General features: G+C 35.7%; 1 protein-coding gene across 3 annotated transcripts; it reads right to left on the reverse strand.

The window, feature by feature from the left end:
• Positions 1-7,722: 7,722 nt before the first annotated feature.
• LOC141667268 (bZIP transcription factor 29-like) lies at positions 7,723-15,372 on the reverse strand. Of its 3 annotated transcripts, XM_074473687.1 has the most exons (6): positions 15,107-15,372; positions 13,604-15,009; positions 13,386-13,518; positions 13,228-13,312; positions 12,267-12,513; positions 7,723-8,240 (listed from the first exon to the last, which is right to left on the reverse strand). In XM_074473687.1, exons 2-5 carry the CDS (start codon positions 14,851-14,853, stop codon positions 12,284-12,286), a joined length of 1,698 nt encoding a protein of 565 aa, XP_074329788.1. In that variant the 5' UTR covers positions 14,854-15,009; positions 15,107-15,372; the 3' UTR covers positions 7,723-8,240; positions 12,267-12,283. The 3 variants fall into 3 exon arrangements, with proteins under 3 accessions (XP_074329788.1, XP_074329787.1, XP_074329786.1); XM_074473686.1 differs by lacking the exon at positions 7,723-8,240 and having other exon boundaries at positions 12,069-12,513; positions 13,604-15,005; positions 15,107-15,371; XM_074473685.1 differs by lacking the exon at positions 7,723-8,240 and having other exon boundaries at positions 12,069-12,513; positions 15,107-15,371.
• Positions 15,373-17,663: the final 2,291 nt, after the last annotated feature.

Consider the following 17,663-nt stretch of genomic DNA (forward strand, 5'->3'; position numbering starts at 1 on the left):
GTTGCTGTTCTCAAATGTTATGGATGAGGAATCAACTCCTTGATTATGGACTTCATGTTGATAGAATACCTATCTTTTGTGACAACACAAGTGCCATAGCCATAACCGAGAATCCTGTGCAGCACTCAAGGACCAAGCACATTGATATTAAGTACCACTTCATCAGGGAGCATGTCATGAATGGTACAGTGGAACTACATTTTGTTCCAAGTGAACAACAAATTGCTGACATATTTACCAAGCCACTTGATGAATCAACATTCACAAGATTGGTAAGTGAGCTAGGTATGCTTAATTACTCTTAAAATTCATGTCTTCTTTGCAATTTGATGTGGAGCCTGAAATATATTAGTTGCTAGAACAAATTTGACTTTTAACAAAGTTTATTCCATCAACGGATGTTCCCTATCCGTTGAAAGTCAAAATTGCTCTATCAACGGATATTCATTATCCGTTGAAAGACAAGTATATCTCTGGAACTTTTATCCGTCAACGGATAAAGCTGAAGTACCTTTCAACGGATGACAATTTACATTATCCGTTGAAATGTCACATCAGACGTTTGAGGTGTTTCACAGCCGTTGATTCTATTTTCTTAACCGTTGATACCATACATACATCTGTATGTATTGGTTTTAAAGGTAGTTATTAGAATACTTACAGTTTATTCTTAAACGGCTGAAATTCACTAACACCTATTTATTGATTAATCCTTTATTTATTTTTTTTCTTTGAAAGCATATAAGCCCTTCTGATTGTTCATTATTACTTTACGCTTTCTTAGAATTTCAAGCATTTACCATTTTCTCTCTGCAAAACCCTCAAGTTATTCTCTGCAATTTCTACTCACAACAATGGCACCAGTCGTGAAGATTATGTCTCAATCTGGGTTCATCTACGAGAAGAATAATTTCATAGCTCTGGTAGAGAAGAATGAAGCCCACTCAGATTATCACAAAATGATGGACTTCATCAAAAACTGTAAACTTAGCTATGCAATGCTGGAAGCCCCAACGATTTTCTGTGAAGTAGTTGAAGAGATTTGGACAACTGCTGAGTTCAACTCCATGGATATGACTATCTCCTTCACTCTCAAAGGTAAAAATCACTGTATTAACTGTGATGACTTACAAGCATGTTTTAAATTACCTGAGAACAATGCCATGACACCACACACTGATAGTGATGTATCCAGCATGTTAGATTCCATAGGTTACTCTCTTAACTCTGCTAATTTAGGGGGTATTAGACGAAAAGGCCTTAGGAAAGAATGGAGTTTTCTTGGGGATGCCTTCATAAAGGTTTTCTCTGGGAAAATTAGTAATTTTGATGCCATAACTTCATCTCTTGTTAACATGTTCTATATGCTTGTTTCTGATAGGTACTTTAACTTTAGCAACTATGTGATGCTAGAATTAGGTACTAGATTAGGTAACAAAGCTAATAGATCTAATAACATCTATTATGCTAGATTCTTTATGTTATTGGCTAACCATGTTGCTGAAGGTTTAGTCATAATCAATGAGAATAATAAACTCAAGTGTTGGGCACAAGAGAAAAGAGTTCTTGCAGACTTGAAGAGAATGGATCTTAACAGTAGTGTGCAATTGGTATATTTACCAATCATGAATGCACCCCAGGTAGGTGAGGTAATTGCTTCTACAACTCCTACTTCTTCCAACCCCTCTATTTCTTTATCTTCTAGTGTGGCCATGAAATCTGTGTCAATGCCCCAACAGATTTCTACCAAGGTCACCAAATCTAAACTTTCAAAATCCAAGACAAAGAAAACCACCTCTGTTGTTTCTCAAAAGACAACAGTTGTAACAACAACCATTAACCCTGAGGGAAGTGAACAGGGTGTGAGTGGTGAGGGGAGGGGTGAACATCAAAGAAACCCCCAGGATAAGGAAGGAGAGTTGAGTGCTTCCCAAGCTAGCCAAGCCCCAGTTTCTCAAAAAGCTGTGGTGGTTGAAAAGGTCTCTAGCACATCCCTAGTAGCATCCTCCCAAAAGGATGTTACTATTGAAAAGAGTTCCCATCCAGGAACACAGAACAAAAGAGGGAGGGACACTAAAGCCAAACACTCACCTACAAAAGCCTTTATTAGAAGAAAGAAGGCTAGAACCCAATCTTCTACACAGGGTGCACACACTGCACAGATACATCCATCTGTCTCTGTGCCTTCTCAAACTCAGTTTGATGTGACTCCAATAAATGTGGAGTCACAGCCCCATTCTCTCACAATAACTACACATCAATCACCAAATACTTCTTCACCATCTCTGGATGTGGATATGCTATTCCCATCAATTCCTGATTCTCCCTCTTTACAACTCAGGGAGGAGCCCCACTCAAATACAGGTGATCATCATCTTTTAGATGATTTGTTGGATCACCCGCAAATTCTTTCAGATATAATTGAAGGATCTGTATCAACACATATCAAATCAATCTATACAGATTCAACAGTTATATCACTTTCAATTTCATCTTCTTTTCCTTCTTCAATGGATATCACTCATCCGTTGACAAGTGGTTGCTCTTCAACGGATAAGCTTAACAGCAGTTATCCGTTGATAACAACAGTTTCAACTTCAACGGATATTCCACATCCGTTGATAGTCTCTACACAAATAACTGAAATGATTCCAAGTGTAGAAGACATGAATACTGTGCAATCACTTTTAGGATTGAGGGCAGGGAGTGAAAATTTGAGTGAGAGGCTGGGTTGCTCCCAGGCAAAAGGAGAGATTGAGAGCACAAAAATGCATGCTATTTCTTCCAGCATGGCAAAAGTCAGTGAGTGGAGTACCACCTTAGAAGGTGAAGGTGAGGGAGTGAGATGTGTGAGCCAGGGGGAGCCCCTGATGCAAGAACATAGAGAAAAAGAGAGAAAAGCAGGTACAGTTGATACAAGGGTGGAACCAGCCATTGCTCATGAGTCAATGATTGTGGATGATGCTGAAAAGGAAAGACAATTTCAGCAACATTACAAAGCTGTAATTGATAACATTTCCTTGGATGCTGACACTTTTACTCATCCTGTGACAGCCTATCAACTGTTGGCTGCTCAGGGCAATGAGGAGGCAGAGAGGACACTACATCTAGTGCACTCAACAGAATCTCTTCAAAGGGATAAAGCTGCTATTAACAGGATGCCTTCTACAGCTGGTGAGCCATCTGAGGAATTTGGAGTAAATTCTGATGATGATGACTCTATTTCTTCTGATGGAAGCATGAACATAGGGGGAGATGAAGACCCTAGTTCCATTCCTAATCTACCTGAATGGGCCCTGACTAAGGAGCATAGAACAGGTGAATTCAATGTCCACCTGGTCAAACAAATCATCACTATTCAACAGGCCATTCAGAACACTTCAAATGCAAATATCAAGGCTATCCTCCAAGCTCACCTGGACTCACTGCATCTCATAAAGTTGCAGAAAGTAAAGCAAGATATGAGTCTAAATGATCTCAGGAAAGATATTGCTGACTTGAAATCCTTCACTTCAGAAAAATTGGATTCAGTCATGCCCTATGGTACTTTGCAGGACTTGGTTTCGAGATTGAAAAAGGAATCAGTTACTGAACAAAGGCTGGCCAAGTTGGAAGACAGAGTTCAAGGAATTGAAGATTCTGTGGCCACCCTTCTTCTCAACCAACAATCTCAAACCAATCTCCTAATGCAGCTGGCAAAAGCACAAGGCTTGACCCCTCTCCTTGATGATAACAAAAAGGGGGAGAATAAAAGGGAAGGGGAAGGAGAGCCCTCTACAAAGATTCAGATATCTAAAGTGCTAGTTCCTGCCATCACTACCTCTCCAATCATTCAAATCAAGGGAAAATCTGATGGAATTGATTTGATTCAGCTAGCAGCAGCTGAAATACAAATGAAAGAACAATGGAGGAGAATTGATGAAAGGTTGCAATTGGTGTTTGGTTCTACACAAAATAAATCAACATCTGTGAAATTTAGCACAAAGATTGAACCAATCAACATGGAGCTCATGCCAGTAGGGAGTCTTAAGGATGGAGAAGCTTCTTCCAAAGAGCTACAAGCTATAATCCTCAAGCCCAATGAAAGATCCAATAAGGACTCAACAAAGAATCCTTTAAAAGAAGTGGACTTTCCTCCTTCAAAAGATGATGAGAACAAGATCTTAGGCAGGAGTATTGCCTATCTCAAAAAGTCCATGGATGAGGCTGTAAGGAGAAATAGAGCTATTATCATTAGAGAGGGAAAGAGCATATGTGTGATGCAAGGACATCCCAAATTCTCAATAGCTAAGAAAGAAGAAGCCAAGCAATTAAAGGCTGACAAAAGAGCACAAGCAAAGCTTGAAAAACAGCTAAAGTCAAGCCAAGTTGAAGAAATGAAAGGAATTGAAGTCAGGGGTGAAGAAAAGATTGCTAACTTAGATGAGGTTCTTGGGAGCATATTTGGTGAAAATATGGAGGAAAGAGAGGAATGGCAGAAGGGAAACAGAAGAAAGGCCAAGGCACACAGAAGGAGTGAAGATAACCCTGAAGATACCAAATCTATATCTAAACCACTACCTTCCATACCTGAACCTTTTGTTACTGATCCCTCTATAAATATCCATGGTGAACCAATCATTCCAAAAGAGGAACCTATTGATTGGGACAACATCACATTGCCTACCTTTCTAACCACTCTTCCACCACCAAAGAAACAGAAAAGAAAACCAAAATCTACACCTCCCACAACCTCTAAGAAATTCACTCAAAAACAAAAACCTAAGCCTAAGTCACCCATTTCTAAAGATGATTATGTTCACATTTGTGACATAAAAGAAATTTCAGACATTGAACTCTATCTGGATGAGCTGGAGGATGTAAGGGGAATAGCTGCCTACAGACAGTTACCAGAAAGATTAGTGTTCAGATATAAAGGAGCTGGGGAAAGAACATGGCCTCTCCACAGGATTCTAAATGAAGGCTACTCTACCTTGATCAGAGTCTTTTCAGCCATCAAAAAGGATTCTGGCTTTACCAGAACAGCCAAGACTGAAATTCTCAACAAGATTGCCAACATAAGGAAGACTTGGAGGGAACCAAATGCTTTGCCCAGAACCTTACTCATACAAGAAAGGGGAACTAAAATTCACAAATCACCTCATTGGTTGATGGAATTTAGAGATGACAAAGGAGTCAGAAGATTTTTCAGACTTGAAGACCAACTCAAGATTGCCAGCAATGAAACTCTCAAGGAAATGCAATCTAAGTTGGATATCAGTGATGAAGATGAAGCTGAATTCTTCAGAAAACTCCAACTCCAAATTGAGGGAAATGACAAAGGGCTAGGAAAGAAAACCAGGGAACAAAGAAAAAAATGATGATTTGCTCAGGCTAGAGGAGCACCCTTGGAAATACTGTAAATCTTCAATTACCTCCTAGTACATACACTTTTGCAGCACTTTTTATATTTCTACTTAGTTTCAATTCAAATATTTGTTAAGTGTTTTGTTATCATCAAGTTAACCCTGAATTTATGCCTACAGTTCTTATAGACATAAATAGGGGGAGATTGTTAGGAATATATGTGCATTAGTTTGATGATATGTTTAACAAAACACTTAAGTAGAAATTTAGTGTCTGTAGCCTCAACGGATAAGACCACTTTGGCTATCCGTTGATGGTGTAGCTTTACTTAGAAATAAGTCTAGTATTGTAGCATATTTCAGTCTCTGTATTTAAAATTGTAATTCTTAGAAGTTGAGAGAAACTATGAGTCATGTTGACTACTAGATGATATGCAGATAGGAAGGCCAATTGTAAATATTTCATGCCTTGTAATTTTGTATAAATGAAGTGGTATCAACGGATGACTTAAAAGACCTTCAACGGATGAGAAGCTAAGCTTCAACGGATGTCTCTAAAGCTTCAACGGATAACATCCTTCAACGGATGAGAGCATCAACGGATGAAAGCTTCAACGGATAACATCCTTCAACGGATGAAGTCATCAACGGATGAAAGCTTCAACGGATGTTCTGCTAATCAGCCGTTGATAAGTAGTAGTTGTACCTACAAGCAGAGGCACGTGGGTTGACAGAGAAAACTGAGATGTGGTAGCCGAATTTCAGGATCAACAGAAAAAGCAGCCGTTCTTCTTTTGTACAAAGTTGCAATAGTCAACAAAGTACTTGAGTGAACAGGAAAAGAAGCAAGTGAAGAACTTATTTTACTATTGTAATTTTATATTGTTTTTCACTTGTACACTTGGTAATATATATGAACCAAGAAGAAGCTAGTAATTAGAGAGATTTTTCCAGAGCTGTTAAGAAATATCTTGAGAGAAAATTCATCTAGTTTGTACTAGGATGCAGCTGTGATCAACATTGTTGAACACAGATTTTCTAATACACCATCTCTGGTGGAACAACAAATCCACCAGAAAAGTTTTTAAGGTCTGTTGTGTTCTTTACATTTGTGCTTGAATATATATCTGTCTGTATTAGCTTAAAGCAATTCACACACTTGTTCTTCTTGAACACACAACTTTATAAACTGCTCAAAACTTGAAAAAGTTTTGAGATTTACATTCAACCCCCCTTCTGTAAATCTCATTGTTAGTCTTCTAGGAATAACAAAGTCAAATCAGCATTATATTTTACTTGGGTTCAATATACAAGTTAAAAACAAACAGCAATTTATATATTAGAAACGTGAGTTGTCATTTCTGAGCCGTTCATTAGTATCAGCAACCCGTTTACCAACACGTCAGAAATTTGTAGTGAGAGATATTACGGTACTCAACTAAGGCTTCTGGAAATAACAGTCAACAAGATGCTTTACTCATAATATGTCAGATTGCACGCAGTTACTTTATAACGGTAAAGTGGATTATGCTTAAAACTTAAGACTTAAGAGCTGAGGTGGAAATGCAATCGCATTGGCTATAGATGGATACCTTGAGAGAAGATTATACATATATGAAATAGTTCTGCAAAATTCATAAAAAGTAAAAATGAGTCAAATAACTGATGTACCTGATTAGCAAATTCAACGCCACAACAAGCAAAATTCTACCAGCAATAAGCATGGCCAATTTATAGATCAAATATCAGTGAAACTTACAATTCAAAAGAATATGTGAGAAGAGAGAAAGAAGCAAGAACAAGGTATGAAAGACGCCTAATTTGCAAAGTTTTTTACAAAATTAAGTTTAATATGAGTTCTATTGTAACATTTTACTTATACGTCCAATAAAGATGGAAGCCAAAATAAAGATGCAGACTTCAACGATCACAAGTCTCTAACCTTCTTTTGCAACTAAGATACTGATGTGATTAAAAAAGTGTACCACGACTCTCTACACTTTAGGCAAACATTGTTACATAAGTGAGTATTGACATATTGCAAGTTAGGTAGCCATAAATTAACAATACATTTCAATTTGATGGTGAATCAATTGCACAGAAGTATTACACCTTGTTACATTATGCCCAACCCTGGTATAATTTGTTGTAATGTATCTTGAATGAAAGAGGCTAGACATGTAGCAAACTAATACAGGGTTTACAATAGAAATTGAGAAGGCAACTGTACCTTAAAATTTTGTAATATGTATAGTAAATGGTAGCTCCTACATCATATATATCTTGTTTGTGTTATAAAAGCTATTAGGATTCTGATAGAAAACAAACAAAGTACAGCAAACGAATATGTACACAACTTTCAAGAAGACTTAATTTATACCTTGTCAACATGGGTGATTTCTTTAGCGGTGTTGCTCCATCACCCTTAACTAACACATACATCACCCTTCCATAGAATTAACAATCCCGAAAACCTAACACGAAATCCATCTGAATCAAATCAGTGATCAATCAAGTCGTAATAAAAACAACAATTTACAATCACTAAAACTAATTTAGTAAATCAGATAACAAATAGGCCTTGAATCCATCAATAAAACAACTCGCCGCAGTAGAGAATCACCGATAGTGTCACAAGGTGTAAGCGGAGCAACGTATTCATCGAAAAACAACACCAAACCAAAATTCACATTAGTATTGTCGTGTTACTTGTTATTCTTTCAATACTTGTGTTTTTCGAAACCGAAAATCGATTGGATTTCAGCGGAATCTCTTTGAGATCTATAAATTAAATCTTCGTTCTTCACCGGGTAAAATCAGTCGACCAACGGATTGGCTTCAGTGATGAAAGAATAGTGCACTAGGATCGTCTCTTGTTTGCGGCATCTTCTTCGGCTGCTTCAATTAAACACAAAAAATCAGTTCGGCACAATAACACACATACACACAAAATAACCAATAATTAGAAATCGATTGATATTCAATTGAGCCCTAATTTGATATTGAAATCAATTGAACCCTAAGTTCAAATATAAATACCTAATTATTAATTAGAAAGTCCAAGTTATAGCGAGTAGATAGAGAAAAAGTAGACAGAGATCGAGAGAAATAGAGTAATGAGATTGAGAGAGCACAGAGGGGGAAGAGAGCGAAAGAATGTGAGAGACTAATGAGATTGAGACTCTGTTGATTTTAGTGGGCGGAAAATAGGCATCCTTTTACCCAAAAAATTGGGCGTTGTGTTTGAATATTTTCATAAATTTTACCTCCTTATCAAATTTCTAAGATTCCATAAATCTATTTTCAAATATTTAAATATTATACTTATTTATTTTATTTGTTATAAATATATATATATCCAAATATTTTAATACTTTTATTTTTAAACTTATATAACAGTGCTCATATCAAGAGGACGACAATTTATATGTTTTATTATTAATAAAAATTCTATTTTAAAATTTTATTAGGTTTAAAATATTTATTTTAACTTTTTTTTTGCTAATTAATTCCTCTTTTAACTTTTTTAAGTTTTAATATGTACAAAATTTGCATATCGTCACGGATTTTATTCATTCTATTTGTATATCATCCTGAATTCTTGAATATGAATTTAAATTAATAATTAATCTTAAAAGCAACATATTTATTTATGTTTTAATACTCTAAGATAACATTTTGACCAGAATGTATACAACACCACGGTTTTGGCTAAGGTAACATAAAAACATAATGTTAAATTAGCTCATAACTGCTCTATCTAAGGTAACATATTAGGTAACATTTTTTAGGGAGGGGTTGCTATAGGTCATCTATGACATAGTGAGTAGTGGCTGAACAGAAAATGCCATAGCATCAGATTTAGGCTCTCGATCCTTGACAAGAGTTTGATGACGTTCCTCTTGAAATAGCAAGAGAGTATACCCGATTAGGTGCCGGAACATTAGAGCAAAAGAGATCCAAAAACATCATCATCGAGACCTAAGAGAAATTGATGGAGATGCTCCTCTTCACGTTCTTTGGTAATATGGCTTGTGAGGTCACATGAGCACTTCCCAAAAGTGCAAGATTTTGGTGGTACGTACGTAGCAAGTTCGTACCACAATTTCTTTAAATTACCATAATATAAGCAGCAATAGACTGACCATTTTGACGACAAGAAGAAATATCAGATCCAAGTTGCAGGATCCTTCCATTACCGACTGAGAATCGTTGATTCAGATCATCCCATAATTCACGGACTGTCTCAAAGTGATCGATGATCGTAAGGAAGGTTCAATTGATTGCATGATCCAACCAATCAATATCGAATTGACACTCCACCAATCATCTATCTCTGGTGATTTTTCAGCAGGTTTCGAAATTTGTCCATCAAGAAAGCCCAACACTTGGCTCGGAAGGCGTTTTTCATAGTTGTACACCATTCTTGATAATTTTCACCTTTCAAGGTTACCGGACAAATAGATAAACCAGGATGGTCAGATCGGTGAAGGTAGAATGGAGAGGTTTGATCCAAAGCAGATTTCTTGGTTAATGTTAAAGCGCCATGTTCAGCGGAAGTATCTGACATGGTGAAAGTATGGTTGATGAAAGAGAATTAATTTTTATATATATCAGGCTTTTGATTTTCCTGCACTGATACCATGAAGCGAAGAAAGATGAGAGAATTTTCCTGTGTTCATTAGGCCTTCAGAGGCTGAATTTATAGATTGAGAGGATATGTACCGCTAACTACTAAGAGAAGGAGATACATTTTATCCAAGATTTTATTTAAGTACAGGATATGTCTAACAACAATAAGCTATGAGATGATGTTCTAGAAGAACATTCAATGGTGTATAAGCTAGTGGATGATGTTAATCAATCTACAAGAATAGAGACAATGCCACTTATTTCTTTATTGTTAAGTTAATCCGTCAGCATCTTGCAGGTTATCTACGCGGGAGAGGACCCAACCATTAAAGCATGCATGAATCAGACAATGTGTCGTCCCTAGATATGCTTACTGTGATGACTCCTTCAGTGACTCTTCATTAAACCATGACACAAGAAGCTAAAGCTCGAAAAGACAGAATCCTTTCTCAAGCCATCCCCATGTCAATTATGAACTACTCAAAAAATTTGAATATGTAGACTCGCCAGACACCTTCGCCTCTCCCCAATCGGAATCTCATATTGATACCCTGGCACAAATTGAAGCTAGGAAAAAACAATATTCTAATGCAGCGAAACAAATATTTATCCCAACCAAGCCCACTACACGTTGGGCCAGTCCAGCTCCAGGGCAAGACCTTCTGTCCATTTCGAATGGCATCAACTTGTATGCTTCATACTCCACTTTCAAATCTCTCTGGCTTAAAACTTATATCTTGTTATGTACTTGAGAAGCGATTCTGTTTGAGATAAATGCCAAAAAGATTAACTAGTTACTAGCTATTTCAGTACATTATCTGGAGTACATAGTTTGGTATCATATTGGCCTGGCCTTACAATATGGTGACAACAGGTATTTCTTTATAATTGACTAATTAATTATATGTTAAAAAAATTCATGATGATCATGTAATTGGTCATGTTATTAGTAGCTGTGTGTCTGTGATAGGTAAATGAGAGAATGAGCTGATATGTAAATGAGAGAATGAGCTGGGTAAGCGATACTTGCGATCATAAAGCCCTTGATGATGGTATCAGAATAGTAATCAGGTTTCTATTTCTGCAGCGACAACAACTGGTCTACCATGGAATTCCTACTCTGATCACGACGATGTTTATCAATAATATCTTGTTCCAGAATCTTGCCCCTTTCCTTACTCAGAGCCACTACTTCCACCTCATAACAAAAATCATAGTCAATCCATCACAAAAGTAGCACAAAATCTGCAGCATGTGAAACTCCTCGTGAAAGCACACATTCAATATAATCTCTCTTGCATGCATTGTTTCTGCTTGATTTATCCACATCTTCACCAAAATACTCATCTCCTCCAATCATCCTCATTATGATATTTAGTTACAACTCATTCATGTTTGATTTTATCTCCATTTTTGAGAACTCATGTGTCGAGTTTTTGGATAATTATATGTGCGGTCCCATAATTATGTCATTTTTAGTGAAACATTTTTGTGCAGCAGCAGGAGAGGACACAACAACCATAAGGTGTGATCCAAAATGGAGTGAAAAAATTGGACCAAACTCTTGTTGTCTGGAGCGAGGGTTTGCCTATGACCTAACAATGGAAATTTTGTTTTTGGGCTCGGTGGTGTTTTTTGATTTGAAATGAGATCTTCATGCCAGAACAATTATCAAAAGGGGAAGAGATGCATATACTATAAGTTGCAGACTAGAAGCAGGGGCGGAATAACACTGATTATCGACATAATTTTAGTTCTTTGATCCATTAATGCAATCAACAGATATTTCTTACTACTGGTAGCTTTTGAAAACACACAAAAATATAGGTTTCTGACTTTATACATTTGACAAAGATACTCGAAGTAGACAAGGTTTTGAGTATTATGGAAGGAGGATTGAAGAACTACATATACACGAAAAACCAATGGAAGAGAATCATTTTAGGGGGGAAACAATTAAAGTGAATCGATAAGGGGAAAAACAATTGAAGAGATCAAGAGAATACACTCCATGGCTTAAGAGATTTAGCAAGCTACTTAGACGGAGGCAAAGATTACACTGTTTATAAAAAAAATATTATAGGGCATCTAAAAATTTCTGTAATGCTTAATGCTCGTCTAGGTTGGGGATAAACATGAAAGACTCTTGCAACTGACGATATTGAACTTGTGTGTCTTGTTATTGACGCCAAATGAATGAATGAATGCAATTGGGAAGTATAGAGAACAAAGAACTTAGTATTGAAAATTCAAGGAACCAAAAGCCATGTGAGAACCAAAAGCTTTCACCTCATTGATTAATAAATCTATTCGGCAGATTCATGGTTTCTATCTGTGCAGCCATTCTGTTGCAACTGTGATTGTTGCTGTTGCTGTTGCGACTGATGTACGCTGAGTTGATTAGGTTGCTGCTGGTTGCGGAACTGGAAAATCTGTGAGTTCAGAGAGAGCTGCTGGAATTTACAGGACTCTCCACTCAGATCAGCTGCTGCAATTTTTAGCCGCTGAACCTCCGAAGTTAAAGCTTCATTTAAGGCTGTGGCAACAATATCAAAGACAATTATCAGTTTTTGCTGCTTAGGTGACATATAGGTTCGAGGCTAATTCTTGTATATCAGTATCTCCATAGATGTTAAGTGAATGCTACATAGTTCTCCAATATTCTTATAGATGTCAGTGGATAAAATTTTAATAACAATAAAACCAACTTGCACTGTAAACATAGCTTCAAAACTATTGTTTACATGTATTGTGCAGTCTAAAAATGATGATGCAATTTTTCATTTTTTCCATGGAAGCAGCCTACATGAAGCATGAAAACTCTCTGATCAGGATCAAGTTAAGAGTTATATGTATAACAAACAAGCTATACTTTGATCCAACCACCAGTAGTTTAATCAATTGGTCTGGAGCAAAATGTTTCACCCCTACCTAGATTAAAACGTATATAGTTCTCTACTTTGGACACATGCATGTGCACAAAAATATTCAATAACTCTAGGAAATCAGAAATAAATTAAGAGAAAGTGGAGCCCATGCTATGGAAAGGACTCAAGTACTTTTAAACATAATGATATATTATTATCTAAACTCTTCCTAAACAATAACCTAAACACAAAGAGAATGTTACAATATAAAAAACGGCATTTTGAGAAATATATGCTTATTTAGAAATTACTGATTTCCACTGCAACATCAATATATACATAGAAGCTATTGCATGTGCAACTAGCAATTCGTGAAATCTTACCATCACGAAGGTGTGCTTGCAGCTCCATTGATTGCAGGCGGAATTTCAACTCATTATTTTGATTTGCGAGTCCAGCAGAGTCTCTCTGAAACAAGAAAAACTGGAAACACTGAGTATTTGCTAGTGAAAAAATAGATAAAAATATAGCAGATTCCTACCTGCAGAAGCGTAAGCTGGGCCGACAATGTAGTTGCTTCAGTCTGCAGCGTTTGAACCTTGTGCTCCAATTCTGATATATAACGAATCTTCCTTTCTTTAGAACGTGCAGCTGACTGACGATTAGCCAATATTCTGTACATATCAACCATTTCTGAGGCACTGTACATTATACACCTAAAAATAAGTCATTAGGTAACAAGGATTAAATGAAACATACCTTTTCACTCTCTTAGGGTCACTTGATGCGATTTCTGCAAGCTTTTCATTTGCCATGATTTTCTTGAGTTCAGCTCCAGTAAATTCACCATTTCCAAACTCCAAGCTAAAGGTGTATAAATTCTCATCAATTGAATTGCTTCGAGATAGTTGTCCAGTGCCTGCTCCCGGGGAAGGGGGCATTTTAGGTGAATCGTTACCAAAGTTCATTTTCCCCATAAAACTATCCATTGAAATACTTCTATAGTGTCTCGTAGTTGGAGCAATATCTCCCACTGCATTTCGCTTCAAGCCTTCTCTTCTCTCTGCAGAAGAAGAAATTCCTGCTCTCTGAATACTGGTACCACTTTTACTTATACTACCACTAGAAGCTTCATTATCGCTGCTCTCACCATTCGTCTTTGTACCACTGCCCTTACTATCCAAATCTTCACGATTTTCAAATATCTTCTGATCAGTAGGCCCAGAAGAGTTTAGCATTTCAAGTTTGTCCAGATTCATATATGAAGAAAATAGGTCGTCCACAACTTCTCCTTCAGCATTGCCCTCACTTCCTTTATCCCAACTTGATTCTTTCTTAACCAGCATCGCTGGTTGCAGCCCTGCACTATCTCTTGCCGCTACTGACCATTCTGAACCACCCGGGCCACGTAACGGGATTAAAGGAGGTGATGACTGCATGATAGTGGAGTACCCAAAAGGAATATCACTGCTGGACCGCCTGTGTGCTTTACGAGGAGGCAGACTCTCCCCAACCCGCAATGGATTACCCCTAGCAAAAGGCGAAGGAGGTAATAAAGGGTTTGAATTTGCACCCTTATCCTCTATTGGTAAATCAGCATTTAAACCACCAGAATTATTAACGGGAGGGGAATCCTTATAAGGAACAGGGCTTAACGGAGGCAAAGAATCAAGCGAAAAGAAAGACGGTTGTGACAAAGACCGAGCATGAGACGGCCCAGAAGCAGTACCAAAATTCTGTGACCCCACTTGTAAATTACCAGTCCGGGTTCCCGGGCTCAGCGAGTATGGCGAAACAGGTGGCATTTGTGGGTGAGACGGCGGAATACCAACCCTCTTACCACTTTCAACACTATAACTAGGTGAAAACTGTCTCATTTGAGCACTAAGCTGTGCCGTATTAAACTGAGACAAATCAAGCTGATTATTCGAACTCGAAAAAGCCTGTTTCCCCAATGTCCCTACAGCCCTATGCATCATGTCAATATTTCCTTTCTCATTATCACCCATTGTTACTCCAATTCACCTAAAATCTCAAATAATAATATTTCCAATTTCACAATGCCCCCAAAACCCCTAAAAATCACTACTTTATATCAACTAAAAATATTAAAGCTTCAAACTTTATTACACTTAACCACAATAAACCAAAAGCCTAGCAACTGTCTGCAAATTAAACCACAAAACAAACATAACATCAAACAATAAACAAAAAAAAAGATAATAAATTTAATAAATTATAGCAGGGAAAAAGATGAATTACCAAAAGAAAGCAAACAAAGGGTTGAATTTTAAACGGAGAAAACGAGGAGGCGAAGCTTTCTCTCTTTAGAAATTTATACACACACTTGGTATTCTGCGAACCAGTTTTCTCTCTCTAGAGTGATGATGACGATGACTATTATATTACACGGATTTCATGACTCATTAGTATTTATTTCGTGACAGTAGTAATAAAATGAAGGTAAGGGGGATATGTGTATGTAATAAAAATATAAAATGCAAGGAAAGTTGCATTTCTTGTAAGTTCGATTTCATGCCTACCCATTTTCCTGTGTCATCTGCGCTAATTGTGGAGCAATTTACTCCTTTATTTTCCATTATACTTGTTTCCATTGGTTTTTCCCTGTATAATTTCTCTCATGTCTTTTAATTAAAAATAAAATTAAATATTCTTATGAATTTATATCTACTCAATTTTACTATATTCTTAAAATCAAAATAATTAAAATTATGTTATTCATCTGTAAATTTTCTAATATTAATATATACGCTCTTCGTTCTATCCAATTAAAACGGAGGCTCGTCATATATGTTGAGACTTTTATAAAATGTAGTTGTCTAAGATTTTTTTTATAAATAAAAATATAATGTTCAAATTTTTATAAAAAAAATAAAAATAAATCCGTATCATCTTGACTTGGTTCCGCTTCCTCTACTTTTATGTAATTATGATCTATAAATACGTAAAAAATGAGTGGGACGGAAGGAGTATTAGCTTAAAACCCGTGTGATATATAGGTCTTATGAATGCTTAACTAATATTTTTTTATTAATATTTTAATAATTACTTCTTAGTATTAATTTATACTTAATATAAATTTAATTTAACTCAATATATATATATATATGTTTTTACTCAAATGAGAACTTAGAATTGTGAGAACTAGTGATTTTGATAGTTAAAATTGGTGATTTTATAAAATTTAAAATTTTTGTTTGGCACAAAATTACCAATTTATCTAATTCAAAATTTTAACTTTTTTAAAAAAAATAAAATAAATCATTAGTTTCAACTAGTAATCACTAGTTCTCGGGATTCTCATTATAAGATTTTCTGATTGCAGCGCGACCCTAAAATCAATTATAATATAATTATAAATAGTATACTAAGGCGCGTTTCACAGCGGTTTAATAATTTTTTTTAATTTATTTTGATACAAACCTGCTTTTAAAAAATGTTAAAATTATTTTTAAAATAATTTTATAATTTTTTTATTTTCGATTTGTCTTGATCCTTTTGAAATTATGAATAAATATAGAATTTTGAAAATGCATTCTTAATAAAAAAAAATAATTTTAAAGCACCCAAATCTCGTTAAACATATTTACTCTCAAAAAACTGTTATCTCATTATCTATAAATCTAATATAATTAAATTATTTCGTCTATTACTCAATAATCAAGTTTATAAAATCATGAAATTTAATTTAAATATTTTTGTGGACTAATTTAGTTTATGAAATTTAATTTAAATATTTTTTTGGACTAATTTAGTTTATGACATCCTGTTATTATTTATAATAAGAAAAATATCTATAACTATTATCTAAATTTTATATAATAATTACTTATTTTGTGAATTAAAATTCTTATTAAAATAAAGTCTTGTTAATACTTAATACTTTTAATTCGTATTTTAATTATTACTCCCTATTTTTTTGGATAAGCTAACTTCATTACGAAAGCCTAACGGTACTTACAAGAAGGAAACTCGACAGACCAACTTTGCTTCATCAAACATAGTTCGTGCAGCTTCAATAAGAGTTCTATTCTTTCTTTCAACAATTCCATTTTGCTGTGGAGTTCCAGGAGCAGAGAATTTCTGCTTTATTCCATGGTCTTTGTAGAACTCTTCCATGATCAAATTCTTGAACTCAGTGTCATTATCACTTCTTATGATTTTCACAGAGTCTTTGACCAATTTATCCAGTTGTTTGACATGATCAATCAAGATAGATGCAGTTTCACTTTTTGTGTGCAAGAAATACACCCATGTGTATCTGGTAAACTCATCTACTATGACCATAGCATATTTCTTCTTTGCAATAGACATGACATTCATTGGACCAAATAGATCAACATATAGTAGGTGATAAGGCTCAAGAATTGAAGATTCAGTCTTGCTCTTGAATGAAGATTTTCTTTGTTTTGCCTTTTGACCTGAATCAAAAAGGCCATCAGGAGCAAATACTGATTTTGGCAGTTCTCTCACAAGATCTTTCTTGACTAATTCATTTATATTATAAAAATTTAAATGAGAGAGTTTCTTGTGCCAATCCCAGCTTTCTTCAATTGATGCTCTACTTAACAGACAGATTGCAGAATCATCAAGACTTGTTGAAAGCTTGGCTTCATAAATGTTATCATGCCTGTATCCCTTCAGAACAACTTTGCCAGTAGATTTGCTTACAACTTCACAGTGTTCTTCAAAAAAATCCACATGATAACCTCTGTCACAGATTTGACTAACACTCAGCAAATTGTGTTTAAGTCCTGAGACTAGAGCTACTTTTTCAATGATGACATTCCCAAGATTG

Source organism: Apium graveolens, chromosome 6, assembly GCF_009905375.1.
Source record: "Apium graveolens cultivar Ventura chromosome 6, ASM990537v1, whole genome shotgun sequence".
Lineage (NCBI taxonomy): Eukaryota > Viridiplantae > Streptophyta > Magnoliopsida > Apiales > Apiaceae > Apium > Apium graveolens.

Excerpts from the sequence above, each read along its gene's own strand:
- LOC141667268 (XM_074473687.1), bottom strand. The coding sequence starts at position 14,853 with ATGGGTGATAATGAGAAAGGAAATATTGACATGATGCATAGGGCTGTA. Across the intron at positions 13,519-13,603 it reads GACCCTAAGAGAGTGAAAAG|AATATTGGCTAATCGTCAGT; the intron begins GTATGTTTCATT and ends TGATATGTACAG. Across the intron at positions 12,514-13,227 it reads GCAAGCACACCTTCGTGATG|CCTTAAATGAAGCTTTAACT; the intron begins GTAAGATTTCAC and ends TTGTTGCCACAG.